Here is a 22,786-nt window from a genome sequence, read left to right on the forward strand (position 1 = left end):
TCTGAGAAAGCAAGGTGCCTATTTACTGTATGGTCCTAAGCTTTTCTTTTTCTTTTTTTCTTTTGTGCAGGCTGATATTCCAAATAGGTTTGAAATGAAACTACACAGAAACAACATATTTGAAGAGTCCTACCGGAGAATCATGTCTGTGAAAAGACCAGATGTCCTAAAAGCTAGACTGTGGATTGAATTTGAATCAGAGAAGGGTCTGGACTATGGGGGCGTGGCCAGAGAATGGTTCTTCTTGCTGTCCAAAGAGATGTTCAACCCCTACTACGGTCTCTTTGAGTACTCTGCAACGTAAGTATGGAGTACATTCAGAATGAGTGCCCCACAGAAATGGTTTTATCCCGAATGAATTTAAACTCAATGGGAGAACAAGCAACTCACTCGTTTGAAGTGAATCAATGCCACCCACTTCCCTCCCTGCCCATCCCTCCATCCCCTGTGAGTCTGCATCAGGTTCTGACTCCACCTGGTGAAATAATGTACTCCGTGAACACCTAAAACTCATTCTTCCCTTGTCTGTTGGGTTCCCGGAATTGAAATCGAAAATGCTTTGGGTATTTATGGTAAGGAATGAGAGGCAATCTTCATTCGTAATGTCCCATTAATTCGAGAGGAGAAGTCATTAGAGTCAGAATTCAGAAAGTGTCATTACATGAACAAGAACAGTCTCTGAAGTCACACATGTAAAGGCAAATCATGAAGACTTTGAGGACCCATACTTTGGGACACAAAGGACCCTACCCTGGTCCTGTAAACCAAGAACCAGGCTGCTCCTGGCATTAGGATTTTGTCTCTGCCAGACTTGGAAAACTGAGGCAGATTGAGTTGCTTTCTCAATAGTCAAACGTTGGCTCCTAGTAAGGCCAACCATTTCTCTCCAGGCTGAGGAACCTTGAAAGTCTAAGACTGACATAAGCTCTGATAGAATAGTGATGGCCCTTTCCAAGAGGCATTGAGCCTCAGCCCTGGGCTTTTAGGGAAACATGTTCTACTGCTGCTTCCTCCTGCCACCTGTCACGTGGGGGCTCATTTAGAAGATAGCCTCAGTACATCCTTCTTGGTTGATCTAGCCAAGAATTGCCCAGTGGTGATGGTGGTGGTTACTGAGTCCATGAAAAAGCACGTTGTGTAAAACAGATAGAAACCATTGAAGTGGAGGGCAGGATAGGAGGCAAGATCCTCACCTCTCACCCACATTCTCCAAGATGCCCCCTGGAGGGACCTGTCTCTGCAGTCCAGTTTGAAAAACACTGATCCTCATCATCGCGAGACCAAAGCAGGACCACTGGGTCCGTCCGTCATCTGGAGGTTTGCCTTGTTGAGCTACTCGGGTCTGTTCCCAGTGCCCTTGAGGGCTCTTCAGGGCTGAGTGATGGTCATATAAACCAAGTGTGGGCCCTGAAGGAAAGAAATCTCAGCCTCTGGAAGAAGTTAACCTCCATCATGGAGCCGATGCCACAGGCCCTGCCCAGCCCCTTCATGGCGTGGTCCATCTCTCATCTTCTCCAGATGCTTGCTAAACCTCAGGAATCCACACAGGCACACATCAGCAGTTTCTGGAGATTGACTCTGCATGGTTGCAGGTCAGCAGGAGCAGGCCTCAGTGGCTGGGCACGCACAGGGCTCCCTGGACGCCAAGTCACTGCCTCTCGACCGCACCTTTTCCCACTTGGCGCAGGACATTTGCACACGCTGAATGAATGACAAGTGGCAAAGAAAATTCAGTTTCCTGGATTTCTTTTTAAAAATGGGCCTCACTGCTCTCTTTTCTTCCCCCAAAGGGACAACTACACACTTCAGATCAATCCCAATTCAGGCCTCTGTAACGAAGATCATTTGTCCTATTTCACTTTTATCGGAAGAGTTGCTGGCCTGGCAGTATTTCACGGGAAACTCCTAGACGGTGAGTTATTAAGAAAGCTGGAAGTCCTAAAAATAGGGCCATGCTGTTAGTGGTTCTGTTTTGGGTATCTTTCACATCCCAGATCACAAGTAAAAGCTTCACCATTTCTCATTAATGCAGTGGATAATTTTTATATGTCACCCATAATAGGGATCTTTCTCCGGGGTCATCTTGGACACTGAAGACAAAGTGTCTCCATACAGCTTAAAAATTATTTTTTAACTTAAGTGCAAAGCACAGATCATTCTGTTCTTATGCAACTTGAATGTTTGCCAGACTAAGTATTCTTTGGTGAGAGCTCGATTTGGTGACAGATGGAAAAGCTAATTGAAAAGTTAATTAAAATGATCTAATCCATCAATATCCTGCCATTATTCCATTTGTCCCCAGAATTATTTTTTAATGTGAAAGGACTAAATAATTTCAAAGTAATATTATTACCCCAGAGCCCCTACTGAGACAGATGACACAAAATAACTTCATCCTATTTAGATATGTAAATCACAGGAGAATTTCAAAATACCTTAGAGACATTAGAGGTCAGACCCCCTGCCTGGCTTTGGCTTGTCATACAGGTTTCATTTCAAAAGTGCTCATAAGAGGCCACTGCAGAAATCATCAGTGGGGAAAAATCACTAGAAATATTTTTTTTTTAAGAACTCAGGTGTGGAATGGTTGAAAATGAAAGATGGTAAGACTAGAGATTGACATTTCAGTTACTGTCAAGAGAGCTGTTTCCTGGGGAATCATGCTAATTGTATTCCAATAAATAATTGATATATCCTATAATATATTTATACTGTTAATTGCTAGCTAATTTTGATCCTGACCTCAGTGAATACCTATTTTAGCGAGGAAAATTTTTTTAAAAAATCGCAATGATAGATTTTGGGCAAGTGGGAGTGACAACTTATGTCAGGAACAGCCACAGTGTCCACAGACGTGCATGATCATCAGGGCCTCTGTGTCTTAAAATGCATGTGCCTGTCAGCAGAGCATATTCTACACATCTGTCTACTGCCCCTGCCATGGGCTTTGTCCTTTAATCTGACCAGAGTACCCTGGAGTCTGCAGTCCTAGGTCCGTGCCACAGCAGGGCACACTGGCCTGTGCTGCAGGCACTGGGGTGTGGGTGAAGCAAGGATGGGCCGGGGCCACTTGAGGGGGCATGTGATGCTCCTTCCTTTGTGGAGGTTCCTGCGGGGACATGTCTCCGTGGTGGGAGAGTCACGCCCTCTGCCGCGGCTTCCCTAAGGCCCCAGCCCTCCTGTAGGGAATAGCGTGCGGACCCAGCTTCCTCACTTCTCGGGTTTTCTGCCGTCACTGCCTGAGCAATAGCACTGAAAGACGTGGGGTTTTCCTGGCTTTTCGGTGACTTTCCACTGGTCCCAGGGAGCAGCCCTTCCCTCCAGCCCCACGCAGGCCGTAACTGCCCAGCCCCTTCTCCGGCCTGTCCCCCCTGGGACACCATGCCTTTCCACCCTGACCAACAGCTGATGTGTCCCCATTGGTTCCTCTGTCGTGTGCCTCATTTGCATGCACCCTCCTGCTTGACTTGGGGCTCACTGGTGGCCCCCAGAAGCTGTTCCAGCCCTCTCTTACACCATGTCTGTTGGGACGTCGACTTCTTCCTCTCACCCGCCTTCCCAGGCCCTCCTCTGCTGGCTCCTGGTTACTCTAGAGGCCCCTGATTATTCTGTCCTGGTCCCACTCACCTTGAAAGCAGGTTAATCTTTTATTTCATGCTCTGGTGTACAGCAGCATCAAGGACTTGAAACTAAACTCAGTTTTTGCTGTATTTTAGGTTTCTTCATTCGACCATTTTATAAGATGATGTTGGGAAAGCAGATAACTCTGAATGACATGGAATCTGTGGTGAGTAAACGCAGACCATCATGCCAGCCAAATCAGGGCCTTGTGGACAGGTGTTGGAGACGGTGTGCAAAGTCACAGTGATTGCTACGGGTGCCGTCGTTCAGTGTGAGCAACAGGGAATAGTTAGTTGTTAGAAATTAATTGATCTCCCTACTTTCTATAATAAATCCCTGTTCACTCTCCTGGAGTCGCAGTACTTAGGGTACATGCACCAAAATCCCAGTTACCCCTGTTTACTTGGCAAGGACTTGTGGGGACAAATTGCATCTAGGGGGCATCTGGAGGCCTCACTGTAGCCCGGCTTCCGTCCTGCTAGCACCGAATGCCTAGAGAGTCCTCCTCTGTCCCCTGTCCTCACAAACATGGTAGCGGCAGGGCCAGAACTAGAGGAGGAGCATGCAGTCATGGTTGCAGTGGGGATGAGTGCCCACCACAGAAGGGAGAGGCAGGACGAGTGCTGGAGAGCAGTCCTCCAGGGGCTGTTCTGATTTTACTGGGACCGGTCATGTTGGAATGGAAAGGACTTTCTACGGAGCCAAAGCCAACTTTGTTTTCAAAGTATACTCATGCTTCTGTTTTTCTTTCAATTTACCTGCACCCCACTTTCTACCTCTGGAGTGTACGGGTGTTTGTCCATGTGCCAACACAGGTGCAGGGCCACCGGGACCCCTCTTTGTCCATGTAGGACATCTGCAGTTTTGCCTGAGTTAGAAATTCTGCCTTCCTTAGTCTTTTTTTTTTTTTTTTTAATTACTCTTTTTTATTTATTTCTTTATTTTAGTTGTCAATGGAGCTTATTTATTTATTTATTTATATACCACGCTGAGAATCAAACCCAGTGCCTCACACATGCTAGGCATGTGCTCTATCACTGAGCCACGACCCCAGCCCCTTTTTTTTTCTTGAGTCTTCCTCTTTAGTTCTGCAGACCTGGGCAGTCTGGCTGTTCTGACCACACTCTGGCCTCTATCCACTTCACAGAGGACAGGAGTCAACTGCAAACCCCTGTTGACATTCAGAGTTTTGTTTACCTTTTAAGTTAAAGGGGAAAGGTGTGGGCTGGGGTTGTGGCTCAGTGGTAGAGCACTTGCCTAGCACGTGTGAGGCACCGGGTTCAATTCTCAGCACTGCATAAATAAATAAAGGCATTGTGTCCATCTACAACTAAAAATCCCTTTTTAAAAAGGGAGTGGGGAGGTGGGTTGGGATGGGGCAGGCACCGTCACATTGGTGAATAGTGTAAATTCTTGAGCATTCTGCATGGGGCTAAATTAAAAGAGCTTAAATGGAGTCAACTGAGCTTGTTTGGTTTTTAATGCTGTACTTCCTGTGCCGTCTCTGCAGGATAGTGAATACTACAACTCTTTGAAATGGATCTTAGAAAACGATCCTACTGAACTGGACCTCATGTTCTGCATTGATGAAGAGAACTTTGGGCAGGTATGGGGGTGACACCAGGAGCCCTTTGCTGTCAGAGACCCTTGCCTCTCTCACAGGCTGTAACCCTGCTTTGCTGGGCAGTAAGAAAGGGCCACCAGGAGTCAGGTGTTAATTATCACCTCGTTGTAGCAGCGTCTGCCTGTCGTACTGGGAAGACGAGTCCTGGTTATGGCCCCTTCTCTCGCCCGACAAAGTTACAGATACTGAAGGGGACTCGGCATGAGCCAGCCCTGCCTCTCCTCCAAAGCCAATCCTTGGTTTTAAAATGTAGGTATTTCAGTAATAGTGTGATCGGTTACTGAGAGATGGGAGCCCACGGCCGAGGTCGGGCGGTATCTCTCTGCTTCGTAGTTCTGTTGTCATGCTGGCGTTTGTCTTGTTGGCTCAGGTCTGTCTTCTGTTCCTTCTTGCTGTGCTCCCACGCTGCCACTCAGTCCGGATTCATCATAAAAGTCACTTTAAAAGACAAAGCTGCTAGCTTGGGGTTTCCATCCCATCCTGGGGCCTGGGGGGAGTGTTCGTGTTAAACCTGAGAGCTTTGGCTTGGTTATTCTCCAGTAATGACGCGTCCCAGGGGCGTGTTCACAGTGTCACTGGCTCCCGCTCCTGACCTCTCACAAAACCCATCTCCAGGACCAACACTGCATGGCCTTGAAATTAATTAGGTCACAGAGCCCGTTTTAAGGGTTGCCATATGGAAAACAAAATAGATTTATTTCTTATTGCCTCGTAGATTCTAGAAAGTGAACTAAGTCCACATCACTTTTTTTTTTTAAAAGCTGTCCCTATGTAAGAGTCTTAACTGCTAGTATTCAAGACCAGCCTCAGCAACTTAGCAAGGCCCTAAGCAACTAGTGAGACCTTGGCTCAAATGAAAAGGGCTGCGGGTATGACTCAGTGCTTAGGCACCCCTGGATTCAATCCCCAGCACCCCCCCTGAAAAAAATAGCATATAGATGGTTATCCTAGATTGCTGTGTATCTTTTCATTTTTAACACCTGAAGGCGATGGTAGAATCAGAGACAAATGAGTCTTGCATGTCACATGCAACAAGTGCCTCCTTGTATATTCACTTAGAGAAAACACAAACCAGCTTCCATAGCAGAGTTCAGAAAACTGTTAGCAGTGCCAGTGGCCGAAGTAAAGGAACTGGGAAACCTCCTTTAGTGGTAGTTGAATGTAACTATTTCTATTTAATAAGTGAAAACCAAACGCAGGATGTTTGGATTTTGAAGTAGACTTGTGATAGAGATTCTGTTTATCATCATAGTTGATGCTAATTGTTCACTGTACACCATTAAGCCGCCACCTTTAATGCTGTGGGTTCTCTGACCTTGAGTAGAATCAGGGAGTGAATGTGATCAGCACAGACCCAGGAGACGACTAGGTGCTCAATTTGTCAAATTATCGCCTTCCCCCTTCAGAGAGCTAACCTAACGAGCAAGGGTCAGTGTACCCACTTTCCATTCTGGGCAGGAATTCAGAGTGAATTAGGCTGTGGGTATTGATCTCTTTTCTCCTATTTAATCCACATGGAGCCCTGTTCATGGCACCTCCCAAATATGCCTCACCCCCCGCATCTCTTCCCCCACCAAGGCCAAGTCCAATCTGCTCTCTCCCCGTAGACTCCTTGCCAGTCTCTCCATATCTACTTTGGCCTCGTAATGGTGCAGTGGTCTTTCCAGAATGTAAAAATGATCACGCCATTTCTCTGCCAGAAACCTTCAGGGCTTTCCCGGTGCCCTCGAGGTAAAGCTCCGGTCTGCCCTTTGTCCCACGAGGCCCTGCCTGGGTGGCCTGCTCCTCCTCCAAAAGATCACCTAGACCTGGCCCTGGCCTCAGCTCCTTCCTGCCCCAGGACTTGTGCATGCTCTTCCTCCTGCCGGGAGCACGCTCCTTCCCAATCTCAGGGCAGACATCCCTGCCTCTGGAAAGCTAGCCCCTGATCTCAGGCCACATATTTTAGAGGATCTTCCCCATCACCCTAATGGTGTGCACCATGGTGGACTTCACGTTTCTTTGAGTGTGTATGTAGCATCTGTCTCTGCCAGGCTCCTTCTTGGTGACGGCAGCAGCCTGTGTTGCACACTAGTGCCTGGCACGTGGTCGACACTCACGTGTCAGCTGTTAAAACAACTTCAAGCACTGGCAGGCTCTCTGTCCAAGCCTCTGGCCTCTCCCCGCCCTCTGCAGAACTGTTGGCCAGGCACTGCAGTTGATTCTAACACAAGAGGGGACAGTGCCCTGCAGATGCCGAAAGAAAGTCCTATTCTCAGAGGGGTGGAGGGAGCATGGTTGCCATGGTGAAGCAGACGCACAGTCAGCTTTCCACAGCTATTCCCTTTCTTGTCTCACAATTAGAAGTATCAGACCAGGAAGTTGGTAGCTGTTGATCCCTGTAACAGCCGCAGCTGTTGTCATTGTTGTGCAGGTTGGTTTCCTTCTGGCTGGTGAGAACCTGGAGCTGCTGGTTTCTGGGGCCTACTGTGAGTGTTGCCTCTGGAGAACTTCCAGTGTCTGAGTGATTGTCAGACACTAAGCAGGAAGACCAACTGTGCACCCATGACTCAGACGTGCACATATACACACCCTGGAGCTGGGCCCAGTGGCGTGGAACAGAAGTGCTTTCTTGCGTACCAGGCAAAGCAGATCCAAAATGGTGGTTGGAGAGGCTGTGGGGTCTGGGCCTTCCAGAAGCTGTGCAGGAGGCAGGGGTCGGCAGTTCCTCTGCTGCCTGTCAGGTGAAGGTGTGCTTTCTCAACTGGGTGATCACCCCAAATACTCTTTGGAGACTGAGGCAGAAGGATTGCAAGTTCAAGGCAAGACCCTGTCTTCAAAATAATATTTAAAAAGGGTTGGGGATGTATGTAGAGTACTTGCCTAGCCAAGCAGGTGCAAGGCTCTGGGCTCACTCCCCACCACTACACACATGCGTGCGTGTACACACACACACACACACACACACACACACACACAAAGCAGGGGTCGAAGAACACAGCTCATCTTGGATACTACAAGGGCTCATGGCCACCCCAGGGTGTGTAGCACTTAGCCCAGGTGTACCTTGGGTCACTTATTAGGATGTCATGGAGGTAGCAAGTCATCCAGGTGAGGACTGTTGAAGAACAGGTTGAGAACACTAGGTTGGGGGAAGGGTGTGAAAAGGTCAAACTCACAATATGAGAGGGTGGGGAGGGCAGAGCCAGGAAGATCCAGACCAGGAATCTAGAGTGGTGCTGTTAGCACAAAGCCAGTCAAAGGGACAGACAGGCAGATGGCAGATGAGGAAATTCGAGGTTAGGCGAGAGGTGACGCATAGGCCTCGGTACTGTCTGTACAAGGCCTTACTGTCCCTTGGGGAGCCGGAGGGCAAGGTAGCCATAGCCAGGGATGGCGAGGCAGGGGCCATAGAGCTCTGACTGCCCGAGGCTGTGTCCTGCAGGGACGTGCACACCAGCAGGGAACCAGGTCTAGTGCTCAGCACCCAGGAATGGAGTCTTAGAAGCACACAGCCTTCGCTCTGCCTAGGTCCAACAAGCTGAGCACACAACCTTCGCTCTGTCTAGGTCCAACAAGCTGAGTAGGATCCAGAGTTTTCAGCTAAGGGGGTATCTACTTCTGTGAAGGTCACACATCTCCTCATTTTTTCCTCTGATCTTTGATATTGTTTTTATTTTTTGTGGTCACTGAGGATTGAACTCAGGTTTGTACCTGCAAGGCAAGTGCTTTACCATATATCTCCAACACTTGTATATTTTATTTTTATTTTTAGACAAGAGACTCACCAAGTTGCTGAGGCTGGTCTCAAACTTGTGATCCTTCTGCCTCAGCCTCCCAAGTAGCTGGGATTATAGGTGTGCACCATCACTCTTAGCTCTTCTGATCTTTTTAAGGAAGAGAAAGAAATTTATGGTCAGGCCACTAGACTGGAAAAAAAAAAAAAAGAAAAAAATAAGTTTTCTGCTTGCAGGCTTTCCACAAGCACTTATTGAGCACTTCCTGAGTGCCAGGCATCATGTTAGTGTCTTCGTATTGGGTTCTTCAAGAGTCCAGACCCAAGAGAATGACAGTGCTGGCCAGAAAGCCAGTGTCGGGGTGGAAGTGTGTATTTGGCATAGTGGGGAGATAGACAAGGTCAACGGCAATCAGCCCCACAGAGGAGGGCATGAAGGCTGCTCTCCCAGGAAGTGTCCTCCTGGTGATGCAGAGCTCTGCCCACGCCACCTGTCAAGGGGAGGCATCACGAGGAGCCCTTTGCCCTCCCTTGGCCTCTCTCACCTCAGCCTCAGCACCAAGCCGCTGCTCGTGTGCACAGCAGCACCTGCAGCGCAGAGAGGGCATTTCGTCCTTCCCACCCATGACAGTGACAGCTGAAATGAGGACGTGTGGGGGTGGATGAGTGGAGGCTGGAGTCAGACGCCGCATGGGAGCGTGAGGGGCTGCTGGCCAAGGAGCTGAGCTCTGGGCTCATGGGAACTCGGTCCCTCACCTCGTCTCTCCCACTGAGCCTCACCCTCAACCAGAAGAGGTGGCGATGGCACCTGCCCCATGGAGTGCAGGCATCTAGCTGCACCTGGGACGGGGGATGTACTCTGAGATTTTGCCCCTATTGGTTGAAAATCTAGGATTCGAACAGTGGTCTTCACTCACACTGAAATGCTGTCTTCAAAGAACCCAGGGAAGGTGAGAAGTCAGCACCAGGGACAGTGTGACCTGAGAAGCCCGCGCAGGGACCTGGGTGCCTCGCTCCTAGGAGAGCGCCTTAGTGTGGGACTGGCAAACCTCCCTTCCCAGACCATCCCAAACACCCCTCGCCACCAGCAGAATCAACTCTGCTGCTAGACGGCCACCAGACTATTGCCTGTGGCCACGTTATTTACATTGATAGTCTTGATTTTTTTTCTTTTCACAATTTTATCAGTTTGATCAAAAAGTGATGATCTCTATAAAAAAGTCTGTACGATAAATACATAAAATTATATAAATTACTTATCTCCATTATCTCAAAAAAATAACTGATGTGTATCTAAAATTTTTATGTGTATCTTCCAGAATTATTCTCTGTAAACACAGAGATGTAAGGGTTTTTGTTGTTGTTGTTGTTGTTCATTTTTATGGAAGTGAAATTGTACTGTGTCTGTAGTGTTCAACATAGTATATCACAGGTAGATTTCCATGTAAGTAAATACTAATCTATGTCATATTAGTGGCTACACTTTCCATATTTTAGATGTAGCATATATTTAAAAAATTTTTTATATGTTAATAGGCCTTTATTTTATTCATTTGTTTATATGTGGTGCTAAGAATCGAACCCAGTGCCTCGCACATGCTAGGCAAGTGCTCTACCACTGAGCCACAACTCCAGCCCAGAGATTTACCATATATTTTTAACCATGTCCTGTTGGTAGGTAGTTAGTCTATATCAGTATTTACTATATAAACATATAATCCTGGGATATTCATGCAAGCTCCGTAATGCTGGAATATACATTTATATACTTGATTAATTTTCCCCCTTGAAATAAATTCCAAAGAAGTATTTATTAGGAGGAAAATATCTATAAATAAGTTTTGTTGCCTACTGCCAAATTATGTCACAAAAAAATTGGACCAGTTGGACTCTGCCAGCAGTGTAGGGAGCACTGTTTCCCCACACTCAGCAGCTCGGGCTCCTCTTGGGGACATGACATCATTGGTCAGTTTTCAGCAGTAGAGTTCCTTTTTGGCCTGGGCTAAGGGGCAGTCAAATGTGGGATGAGGAGTTTGACCCCAGGAAGTGGCCTGCAGTGAACTGGAGCAGACGTGGGAGAAGCAGTGCCCATTCCTGGGTCATGCACAGGAGGCTGCTTGGGAGGCAGCAGAGGTGTCTCCCTGCACCCCCAATCTGGATGACCCTCTCATTCAGTAGCACTCTGGAATTGGAATTCACAACTCCAGAGGCCACCTGGGGGCCCCTGTAAGCAGAGCAAGGGAAGGATGAGCCCTAGAAGAAGCGTAGCACAGGGATGTGGGTGTTATTTGTACTTCCTGCCTGGACTGTTCCAGAGCTGGGGAAGGGTCTGTCTCGGGAGAGCTGAGCTGCCCTGAAAGCCTGCCGTGTGTCGAGAGGTGGGCCAGTGGTGGGAGCGGGTTGGATAGAAAACCCACATTCCTGAAGGGAACAGCAGGCGACCTTAGAGGAGGGACTAAATGGAGAAAAAACAATATGGTGCTTGTTGAAAATGAATGCAGAAGGTTTAAATGAACCCTGTCCACAGATCTAAAAATAAAGACTAAGAGCTGGGAGTGTTCTCTGGGAAATAGCCCCACACCATTGAAAACTTGACATCCTCCACAGGGCAGGAGCTGGAGGACAGCAGCAGGCAGGGAGAGGGGGCCATGGGAAGGGTCGGAGGAAAACTAAACAGGGTTAGAATCCATGTTGGGTCAGAAGTCAAATGGACTGTAGAAAATGGAATTCAGTCGTGTGGTGGAAAAGTGAGAGCCCTGCCCAGATGCAGAGGAAAAAGGACCCATATGGATGGTGGATGTGATTGAAGAAGCCACCCCAGTATAAACAGGAGAGAAAATGGAGACAGAAAAGGTTGGGAGACAAGACTAGGTATGCGGGGTAGGGTGGGTAGATCGCTGGAGCAACTCTGCTGGGGCGAAGGTCCAGATCACACTGGAGTCCTGTCCCTCACTGTGGCTAGAACTCAGATACTTGGTTCCCCCAGGCTTGATTGACTCTGTAATACAACTTTGTGGGTGGAGAAAGAGACTCCCAGGGATCCCCCAGAAATACCCATGTGGCTGCCTTTTAGCAGGGGAGTTGTGGGGGGAATTTTTTTGGCCCTATTTGTTTGAAAATTTCTCCAGTGAGAATCAACATTTCATTATTAAGTGGAAGGCCTCTCTCTCCTGTCATGCTAAGTCTTACATCATATGTACTGATATTAAGCCAGGGCTGGGTCAAAGCCCAGCAAAAAGGGGATGGCTTGGTGTCAACAGCTTTGTTCTTGATGTTCCAGGGTTACTATGAGGGAGAGTGCCGTGGGGCAGAGAGCAGCCAGAAGTGTCCCAGTGCAAATAACTCTGCAGCCCGACTTTCTAAGCTGCTTTTTTTCCTGTGTTTTGCCTCTTTGAAAGAAATCCCATGCATCCTTTTTCATGACTATAAAATTTGATTTCTAGAAACAAATAGAATGCATTAGAATTTGGATCTCTGTGGTTTTGATGCATGTATTCTGCTCTTTTTTCTGTTCAACATAATTAATTTCTCAATTAATGGATAGCAGATGAATAATGTTGCTCTTCTCTATTGTTGCTAATGTATGAAGGATAATTAAAACCATAAAATAATTTGCCATTAATGATAACATCTTTAAATGTGTAACAGCTCAACAGTTTCAAAGCCTCATTAGACATTCTCATACACACAGAGTGCATTTGCTGGGAAATATTTTGGAATACATTTTTCTTATCTCCCTTTTTATAGAAAGATATTACTTAACACACAAAATAACTTCACGATGGTGATGGTTGTTTTTTCTTTGTAATTACAGACGTACCAAGTGGATTTGAAACCCAATGGGTCGGAAATAATGGTAACAAATGAAAACAAAAGGGAATATATTGAGTACGTATACACATATTTACAAATATTTCTATTAATAAATTGGACAACATAGTTGGTTGATATCCCCTGCCAAAACAGCTCATGTGTGTTCAGATGGTCGTTGGTCAGTTTTCAGCAACGTGAGCTCCTTTTTGACCTGGGATGGTGGGAAGTTGAATATGGGATGGAGATTTTGTCTTGTCTTGTGACTTCAGTGAGCTGTTCTTGCAAAGGGCAGAGCACGAAGAAAGGATGTACATTATTGAGTGATATGACAAATATCTTGTTTTTTTTTGGTAGTTTACGGGCATCATCTAAAACTTAGAATTGCAACAATGAAAAACAATGTCAAGAACTAGTTGGGTAAAATAACTACTAGAGATAAAATATTTTCTCTCTTGATTTCTTTTTCAAAATAAAAACTTAGGAAAATAGAGTGGATAGGGAGAATTCAACATGCATAAGCATAGTGATTTGTTTCTAATATTTGTGACTTTCTTGACCCAATCTCACTCTCTTTTGGTAGAACAATGTTAAATTCTCTTGGGAGTCTAGCTCTTAAGCAGTCCTAGGTCACCAGTACTAGGTAGAAGGTCTTTTGGTTGGTCTATCACATTTTCATTTTGGATATCACTGTATGATTCAAACACACCATTCTGGGCTCTTCCAAGGATCACCAGGCTGCCAGGTGCAGGGATGAAGTCAGTGCAGCAGCGTTTGGTTCTGGGGCCCTGCTTCCTGCCGTCTGTGGGTCACAGCAGTGACCTGAGCTTGTTTGCGTGCAGCACTCCCATTTCTACAAGCTGGTGCCCTCCATTCTTCTCACCTGAAGTCGATCAGGGGGCTGGCATTGAAAGAGTTGGCAGAGGGTCTCAGCATGTTTTGGTTTGATATGAAAAGCAAACCTATGCTTCCTGATTAGGAATAAATAATGTCACTGTCTCTGCTAGGAGACCCTAGGAGCAAAACTATCCCACAACAGGCTTCTCTACTCTGAAGATGAAAGCTCATTGTGCTTAATAAATAGAAGTAAGATACTGTAGCTCTTCCATGTCCAACTAATGGGCACACTTGTTCTGATCTTGGACAGTTTTAGCAGGTGACACCTGACAGACACCATTACCTTCCTTTGGAAAGTACAGATGGTGAATAGTTTTTTTAAATGCTCCAGCCCGGGACACTGAGGCCCGAAGTTTGAGGAGTGGTGTGTGAAATGTGTTGTGCATCACTCGTCACAGTTAATTATTTCAGGGTTCAAATTTGGTGAGAGCCAGGGCTCGGCCAGGGTTTCAGCTAGCTTCACTGAAAAAAAGTACGACTGAAGTCTGTAACTGCTCCCTGGCCCTGGACTCTGGTGCTGGAAGTGTGGTTTGGGCTGGTGGTTGCAGCCCAGCCCTGTCAGCAGTGACTAAGCACGGGGAGTATGCAGGTTGCTCCTTGGGGGCCCTTGCCATGATGCCACCTCAAAAGTGAGAGCCCTGGGTGACGACAAAATGTCTTTGATGAAATCCAGAGTGGATTTGCCTTGTGATCAGTTCTATCCCGAACACTGTCACAGGGAAGATAGTTTCAGTAAAAGCAGTTACCTTGAGAGTCTTCCGTTCATCCTCCAAATTTTGACATCGGGGCATTGGTGCACATGATAACGTACTCCCTCTGCAGATGTACACACCTAGTTATCCATGTGCGTGTGTGGACGCATGTGTATCGCACACACATGCCTATGTGTTCATGCCTCATGATCTTCTTTCCCTTCTTCACATATCACTTTTGCTTTGATCAAGTGAGGTTCGCTGGGGGTGGGTGGGGTGGGGGTCAGTGATGCTTTGGAAATCCTCGGTGAGGTTCTACATTCCTCACAGATGTCGAAGTGCTTCTTGAACGAATTCCTGAATCAGCAGTGGGTGCACCGCAGCAGACCCCTTTGGCTCACTGTTGCAGGGTTTCTCTCCCTTCCCCTGCCTGAGGAACAGCAGTCCCCACTGTGACAGAGCAGTGAGCACTGGCTCTGGGGAGACCACTGAGCTGTGCCCTTCTCTCCCGCAGCTTGGTCATCCAGTGGAGATTTGTGAACAGGGTCCAGAAGCAAATGAACGCCTTCCTGGAGGTGAGTCCCGGTGGAGGGAGGGTGGCGGGCCTCCCGCAGGTATGCTGGAGCTGACCATGCACTGGGAGGGTGGGCTCGTGCAAGGAAGGCCACCCTCCCCACCTCACACCTTGACCAGTCTCCAGCATGATTGTATTCACTGGTGTGCTGCCATTTTTTTTTTTTTTTTTTTGGTAAGTGTTCTCTTGCTTTGCTTCTCTGAATTTTCAATTTGTCTTAACTGTGCTTCAAAAGGACTTTTTACGCACTCGAGCTAGAGCCATCCTGAAGTTTCAGGTGGCACCCCTGAGAAGGCTGCCTACAGCTGTGATGCCAGGGTCTGAGGAGTCTGAGGACTCGGGCTGTTTCCCTGTGACAGTGTTCAGGGCAGAACTGATCACACCCAGGGCAGTTTCCCCTCAGGCCATCCCTCCCTGGGACATTGCATTCTCCTTCGTTGGCTGTGCCCTTCTTCACAGCTGTCTTAAAATTCCTCGCAGATGCTCTCCTCTTCAGGTACATGGAGAGCACACCTCTGTCCATGGGGTCTTATCTTGTACCAGCCACCTGTGCCCACTTTCACCTCCCAGATCCAAGCGCTTCATGCTGGGGTTGTTACCAGACCCCTGCTGAGGACCCCGAGCAGAAGGCGAAGGGTTCCTCACTTTAAAAAGTGCTTCACGTTGACCAAAAGTGAAATGCTTTTTAAATCTGATGGTGAGTGTTGGCTGTTTAAGACAGCAGGAGAAAGTCCGCCCCCAGTGATTTCCAGGTGCTGCGCTCTGGGCGGTGGAGCTTTTGAGTAACTCCTAGCTCAGTACCTGCTGGGCGGAAGAAAGTCCTCACTGGGCAGAACCCAAAAATTCAGGGCTCGAGGGACAAACTGAGAGGACAGTCTTGACAGAGGTACATTTCAGACTTTATTTAGATCAGGAAATAGATTCCGGGGCCCCACCCTGCAGTCTTCCCTTCAGGCTCAGCTTCTGCCCAGGACTGAGAGGCTGGTATGGCATCACGCCACTGCTCAGTGAGAGCCTGGTCTGCCGTCCCCATCTCTTCTATACTGTGCACACCACCTCCTCTCTGCTTCCTCTCTCTGCCTTCACGTTATTGCCAATGTGTCCCCTGCGTGTTTGTGACTTGTACACACCAGGTCACAAGAGTGTGTCATAAATGGCTTTTGGAATTCACCTGCCTGCAATATTCCATGTCATCATAGGGTTTTAAATATTAACTACCCGAACCTTCTAGACTGTGTGATTAAAAAAAAAAAATTTTTTTTTTTTGTATTGTGACTTTGCAGTTTTTACTGGAACCTATGGTTAACTAGAATACAAATCATTAGTAAAGAATGCATTTTACTTGAACAGCTAAAAAAGCTTATTTTTTTCTGTAAAATTTGTCCTTTTCAAGGAAAAAAAGTGTTTAATGTGATTTTTTTTTTTTTTTCCTTTCAGGGATTCACAGAATTGCTTCCTATTGATTTGATTAAAATTTTTGATGAAAATGAGCTAGAGGTTTGTATTACAAACATTTTATGAAAAATAATTTTTAAATAGAATCATTACAAATAATACTTTAATATTCTTTATACTGTCCTACTGTTTTATGTCTCATTATCTGATATGGGACTGATGCATAGAAAAAGTCATCAACCATAGAGCCCTTGCCCATGAGAGGGCAGTTGTGGAGTGTCCCCGCTGAGCTGGATTGGGTTCATGGTACCAGATGAGGAAAATTGCTTTGTAGCAATACCCTGCCTGAGAGACCAGGCTGGCCCAGGATCCCTACTGCCTCCCGGTCTCCACCATGGCAATAAATGGGGAACTTGAGCACAGACTGGCTGTGAGCATCTCTTGGGGGCTGTAGAACAGACTTCTCCTTGAACTTGAAGTGGTTTGAATGGACTAAGGAAAAACAGCAAAAGGATTCTGATGATTGTCCATCTTCGATTCTTGGTGTAAGTGAGAGTGGGCAACTTGAAAACCAAAGGAGCATCTTGCCCTTTGTTGTTGAAAGAAACAGGAGAAGGAAGAAAGGCCGTGTCTGTTGCCAGGCTGGTGACGGCAGTTGGCTGTTGTCCACACTACACCAGTGGACTGGCTTTCTGTACCTTCACCTTAAAGTAGAGACCTCCAGATTAATGGTGTCATAGAAACTATGCACTACAAGCCTGGAGTTGTGCAGGTGGAGTCTCTGAGGCAGGGAGAAATGAGTCACCTCATAGGTAGACCCAGCAAGGGTTGAGCCCAGTCAGGCCTAGGAGCTGTTTTCAAGCTTTAGGTATAGTTCTCTGTTTTATTCTAGTCCCTCTCCTAAAGTACCTTATTCATTTGTCCATGAGAAACTTTTACTGGAGAGATCCATGATAGGAAAAGCAAACCTCGGACTGACTGCTTCATTCCATGTCTGTGATCCGTGGACTTCTGGACCCATGAGGAAATTTGACCTCCCCTGATTTAATCAATCTGGGGAAGATGAGTTCTTGCTGTCATAAGTACTAGTTTTGGGGTAGGTAGGGAAAGTTTCAAATATTCAGATGAATAACCTCCCAAGGAGGCAGCCAGGTAATGTGCCTGTGCTAACAGTGTGTGGCAATCCACCAACCTTGTGCTTGGGTTTGGGGGCAGAGGAAGATGACTGATGTGCTGTCCTTATTTCCTGTGTGAAATGCTATAGCCCTGTGTGTGGGTTAGAAGTGAATCACCCTCATTGCCTGTGCTATCCCTGTGACCCAGCGTGGCAGGAAAAGCTTGGAACACATATCTGCATTCACTGGTTTTCATGAGTTGCTAGCTGACTTGGTTTTCAGTGACAAAAAGGCCATTTCTTAGTGTATGGTTTCTTCAGCTTTCTCATCCTGCCTCCTTTACATCTGGTCAATTTCCTTAATAGTTGCTCATGTGCGGCCTTGGTGATGTTGATGTGAACGACTGGAGACAGCATTCTATTTACAAGAATGGCTACTGCCCAAACCACCCTGTCATTCAGTGGTTCTGGAAGGTAAGCGCCCAGGCCCAGGCCCAGCTTCACTGAGTCGGGGAGGGGCTCTCCAGCACCTGGTCTGGCCTGACTTTAGTACTGACTCTGGATGCTGGGGTCTGCTTGGACTTGGACTGTGGGGAAGGGGAGGGGCCAGCTGAGCCAGAAGCCCTGTCCGTGGTTTTTCTATAACTGCACAGCATGATATTTGAATCCTCAGGAAAGTGACCACCTACCTGTTACAACAAATTTTCTTTGAGTAACCCATTGAGTAAGGTGATTCTGAAAAGGAGTTCGGTGGCCTCCAGAAGCTAAACCTCAGAAGTGGAAATCAGAATGAGCTTCCTCAGGGTATAAACACACTGTCAGGGCTGACTTGTCCAAGATACTGTTTTCTGTGAAGAAACCATTTTCTCAGGCTTTTCTAAACTAATTCCAATTTTGAACTTCACATCGCTCAACCAAAAATGCAAATGAAAATTGATTTACTATCTTAGGGCCAACGTTTGCATCCTGTTCAGCTCAGGAGGGAAGTGAAATAGAAATGGGTTGGTTCAGAGAGATAAAAAACTAACTTAAAAAAAAAAAACCAACCCCTCAAAACAAGGCTGATTAAATTTTAAAAATTAATGCTTTAATTTCTAAAGAAAATTAGAAATTATTTCTATCATTAATGTTTCTATTAGTAATTATGTCTATTATCATTAATTAGAAATTATTTCTATTATTAATATTTCAAGTGCCAGCAGAAGTATGGGGAGAAGATAAAACAGAATCTTCAAATCCTAGACCAAGTCTCACTCAGCTATGACTTTCTGTTTTTTTAATAACCATTCAAACAACATCCAGATATGTATATCACAGATGGTTTTACAGGCCTATTTTTGCCTCAGTTTTTCCTTCTTTTCATAAAATGTTATCTTTGGGGAATTTGCCATCTGCGGTCCTATCTCATCACCTGGGTTCCCCTTGTGTAGACAATTCTGGAACACTGTATATTTATAATTGGCCTCAAGGGAACTGGCGAGTCTCAAACACAGAAACCTGAGCTGGATGCCATCAAAGAGTTTGCTTTTTATATCATTTATTTTGGCCTCTTGGCAGAAGAAGAAAGAGACCTGGTGATCAGTCACTAAGATTAGAGAGGCTGAAACTGTGGTAACCATTAAAAAAAAAAAAAAAATACTGACTCAGTTTTCGGAGTCAACTGTCTAGGTCTTCTTCCATAGCAATATAAATAAGATTGAATTTGCCTGCCTGCATTCCAGCAGCATGTGCTACATGTCACATGGGGACATGATGACCTTCTGCCTCTGTTCATAGGCTGTGCTTCTGATGGATGCTGAGAAGAGGATCCGGTTACTGCAGTTTGTCACAGGGACGTCCCGAGTACCCATGAATGGATTTGCTGAACTTTATGGTGAGCAGCATGCAGAGATCCAGTTCTCCGGTGGAGTCCCAGCCAGACGACTCTATGGCCCGAGAATGTTCTGCCCCACCCTCTGCCCAGGGCTAGGCAACCCTGTCAGGCCAGCATGCTCGCATGGATTTCGTAGGGTACAGCATAGACGCAGACGGGTGCTTCTGCCTCAGGAAAAGGGACGGTTTGCAAAGAGAACCGTAGTTTGTCTTTTCCTTTTTTCATTTTTCCCTTGTTCTAGTTTAGTTTTTTGGTATATCTTTTAAAACAAGGTTTCCCATAACCACCCGTGGGGTTCTAGAGTCACCATGTGATCCGCTCAAAGACACCTCGCCTCCAGGGGGTGGAATTTCTCAGTGCTCACTGTAAAGAACCCACTCCTCCTCCTGCATGTTGAAGCTCACGTTGGTTCACTTCCCCCAAAGCAGCTGTAGGTAGATCACCTGCTGGGCCCAGTGGTGGGGACGTAACCCTGCCCTCGCATGTGTTGCTGTGTCCCTTGCACCTGGGACGGTTCCATCCTGCAGGTGCAGCAAAGTCTGCTCCATGAGCCTGCGCAGCCCTCACGTCTCCCCGCATGAAGTACTGTGCCCCAGCGGAAGGTGGTGTCACAGGAGTCGCCCCAAGCCCTACCCCAGCAGTGGCCACCATCCTTTTGTCTCCCCTCTCCTGAGTGTCCCTGCGGCTCTGTCCCGCTGCCACAGGCCCAGCTGACGTGTCTCGTTCTTTCCTGTCCAGGTTCCAACGGTCCTCAGCTGTTTACAATAGAGCAATGGGGCAGTCCTGAAAAGCTGCCCAGAGCTCACACCTGGTAAGTGACCGAACGCTGAGGTGTCAGCCCACAGTGTGCTACATGCTCGGCTGCGTGACGCCAGCCTAGAGGAACAGTGCTGCACTTCCCACCCTTAAAGAGCTCAGGGTGAAATGACCATGACATGGATGAGAACACAAACTGCAGGAAATGCTGGCGGAACCGGAAGTCCTGAGTGGATTCGACCCCGTGTGTTCGCACATACAGGGCCAGAGCCTCTGCGCTGTCAGGCCCCCTCTGGGCCTGCCTTCCCTGACTATTCTAGGAAGCAGGGATTTCACTTTCACCGTTTGTGTGTGGCCACTGCAAGCCTCTCAGCAGCTGGGGTTTTGCTCCCACCTCAAACTGGTCATTTGGAACTTAGGATAAAATTCCCTATAGAAGGCTCGATTTCAAAGGCCTTCTATGTGTGTCGGTAGCCCATAATGCTCCAGAATTCACTAATGTGATCGTGGCTGGAGGAGCGTTAAGAGGTGGCCCGTGGCCCAGGATGGCAAGGGGTGGCACGCTGCACCCTCAGGAGGCCCTGCCAGGCTGCAGGTAGGAGGGAGGCCTCTGTGGTTGCCTGGGAGAGTTACACAGCACCCACACAAGCACAGACTCGGCCCAGTGGGTTTGCAAAACCACATTTGGCGACCTCTTGCTAATCCAAACTCATGTCCCTGTGTTGGTTTTTCTGCTCAGGCTCTTCACTCTTGCTCCCTAGGAAGCAGTGGTGTGGGCCTTCTGGAAGTGGTGAGCAGCCAGCCTGCCACTGTCACAGCAGCAGGGCTTCAAAGTCAGCACAGAGCACACTGGGCTTCGTGAGCCTCAGAAGCTCACACAGGCACAGATCTATTACCTTCCCTATTGCCAAGTAAATCTCACCAGCCTTGTAAAGCATGGCTCCTCATCTGGGTAAAGTCTTCCTCCATGTACCTACCAGGAAGCTGCTGCTTTAAGGGGAAGGGCCTGATAGGAGAAATGCCTCGTGAAAGTGAACTTGTGAAAAATTGGCCGAGAAAGGTGTTTTCCTTCTGCGTGGAAAAAAAAAAGGTTTTTCCATTCTTACCATTCATATGACTCTGAATGGAATGAATATGGCCACCGCCCTTCAGGCCTTTGAAAGCAAGCTGAGTCCAGAACAGGCGTTGTCCGTGGTTCTCTGCCTTTATTCTAGGGGATCATGTTTTGATTGTCTAGAGCTTTTATTCCAAACAGCATCAGAGTCCAGGGAGGTATTCTGGGTTGTGACAGCCTCGGTTTGGAAGGCAGCCACACACAGCCCCAGGACTGTCTATACCCATGCAGAACTCCCAGACTCGAGCACCAATAAGGATGAATATTATAAATTAGTGAATTTCTGGGCAGAGCCATTGTCTGTGGGTCAGGCAGTATTTCCTCTTGACGACAACCTTATGATATACTGTGATCATCTCCCAGGGGTTAGGACACTTGCACAGGAACACACAGTCCACAGATTCCCAAATCACAGGATTTGAACTTGGGTCTCCTACAAGTAGCCTGCTCCCTTCTACACCAGGTATGCAGCTATTGATGTGGCCCTCCCGAGTGATTCTTCAAAGAGATGCAAGTTAGAGAGCCAATGTCCTCTTCAGCCCCTGCCCCTCTGTGACCCTGTGGACAGGTACCTGACTGTTGAACTTCTCAATTTCAAAGCCACAACTCAGACCTCTAAGTGCTTCTAACCTTGACTGTGCAGTGGAACCACCAAGGAGCTGTTAAAAAACTCTAAGGCCAAGGTTCTGCCTCCAGAGAATAGGACTTGGTTGGTGTGGCAAGTGGCCTGGGCAGTGGAACTTTTTTCAATGGAAAAATATTTTCTGAGATTCATTTTTAAAGTAGACCTAGGAAGGGCAAAGGTTACCTACAGGAGGGCAAGAGCCCAACTGACTGCCTCTTCCCAAAGCTGATTTTCTAGTCTATCTTGAAAGTAAAGCCAGCAAATGGCTCTTCCTGCTGGCCAGACTGACTGCTGACAAGGGGCTGGCTCGAGGGAGAACTGCTGTGCTCTGCCCCGAGTGGCTTTCTCCAGCCAGGCCCTGATGGTAGGAACAGGAAATTGGTGGTCACTTCTTAGCAATGGTTCCATTGTGACATTCGCCATGGAGATGTTTCATTTTTTCCGTGTTCTGTGAGAATATAAAATGCACTGACTTCAAACTAAAAATCTGATTTTGTGGAGTGAGCCCCTGCCAGGTGTCAGACACTCGTAGGGCTTCAGTTCATTGTTCTGTGAGAATCACTCCTCAGAGGTTTAAAATGACTCCCTAGTAGGAATCACAGACCCATCTACTCTAACCATGATCTCCATTGGCCCACACACCCTAGCCACCAGGGAACTGCAGCCTGCTGAGGATAGTGACTCTTGTCACCCAGCTCCCTAGTGACAGACAAAGCCAGGTGCCTCAGAAGGAATAGTAACAGGCACCTTGCACCTTCCAGGCATTGTTCCAGACACAGGATCTGACTGATCCTCATAACTGTCACAATTCAAAGAGTTAGGTCACAGTGGCCCATTCTTACAGATAAGAATACTGAGGCCCAGACCTCAGCAACATGATAGACCTCAGATCTTAACACTTCTCTCTCCACCCTCTCTCCCTGTTGTGTCAGGATTTCTCAAACTCAAATCCTATATAGGCCTCTTTTAAAGGGGA

The 22,786-nt window shown here is 47.2% G+C and overlaps 1 protein-coding gene across 8 annotated transcripts in view; it reads left to right on the top strand.

Moving 5' to 3' along the window:
• NEDD4L (NEDD4 like E3 ubiquitin protein ligase) overlaps window positions 1-22,786 on the top strand; it is a 311,088-nt gene that overhangs the window by 281,655 nt on the left and 6,647 nt on the right. For all 8 annotated transcript variants that reach the window (XM_079108668.1, XM_079108669.1, XM_079108662.1 and 5 more), the window contains 10 exons: window positions 71-300; window positions 1,791-1,912; window positions 3,717-3,787; window positions 5,132-5,227; window positions 12,775-12,848; window positions 14,874-14,934; window positions 16,371-16,430; window positions 17,809-17,916; window positions 19,219-19,315; window positions 20,054-20,126. In XM_079108668.1, coding sequence (XP_078964794.1) covers window positions 71-300; window positions 1,791-1,912; window positions 3,717-3,787; window positions 5,132-5,227; window positions 12,775-12,848; window positions 14,874-14,934; window positions 16,371-16,430; window positions 17,809-17,916; window positions 19,219-19,315; window positions 20,054-20,126 — 992 coding nt within the window. The remainder of the gene's footprint in view (window positions 1-70; window positions 301-1,790; window positions 1,913-3,716; window positions 3,788-5,131; window positions 5,228-12,774; window positions 12,849-14,873; window positions 14,935-16,370; window positions 16,431-17,808; window positions 17,917-19,218; window positions 19,316-20,053; window positions 20,127-22,786) is intronic.

Source organism: Sciurus vulgaris (genome assembly GCF_902686455.1).
Source record: "Sciurus vulgaris genome assembly, chromosome: 13".
NCBI lineage: Eukaryota > Metazoa > Chordata > Mammalia > Rodentia > Sciuridae > Sciurus > Sciurus vulgaris.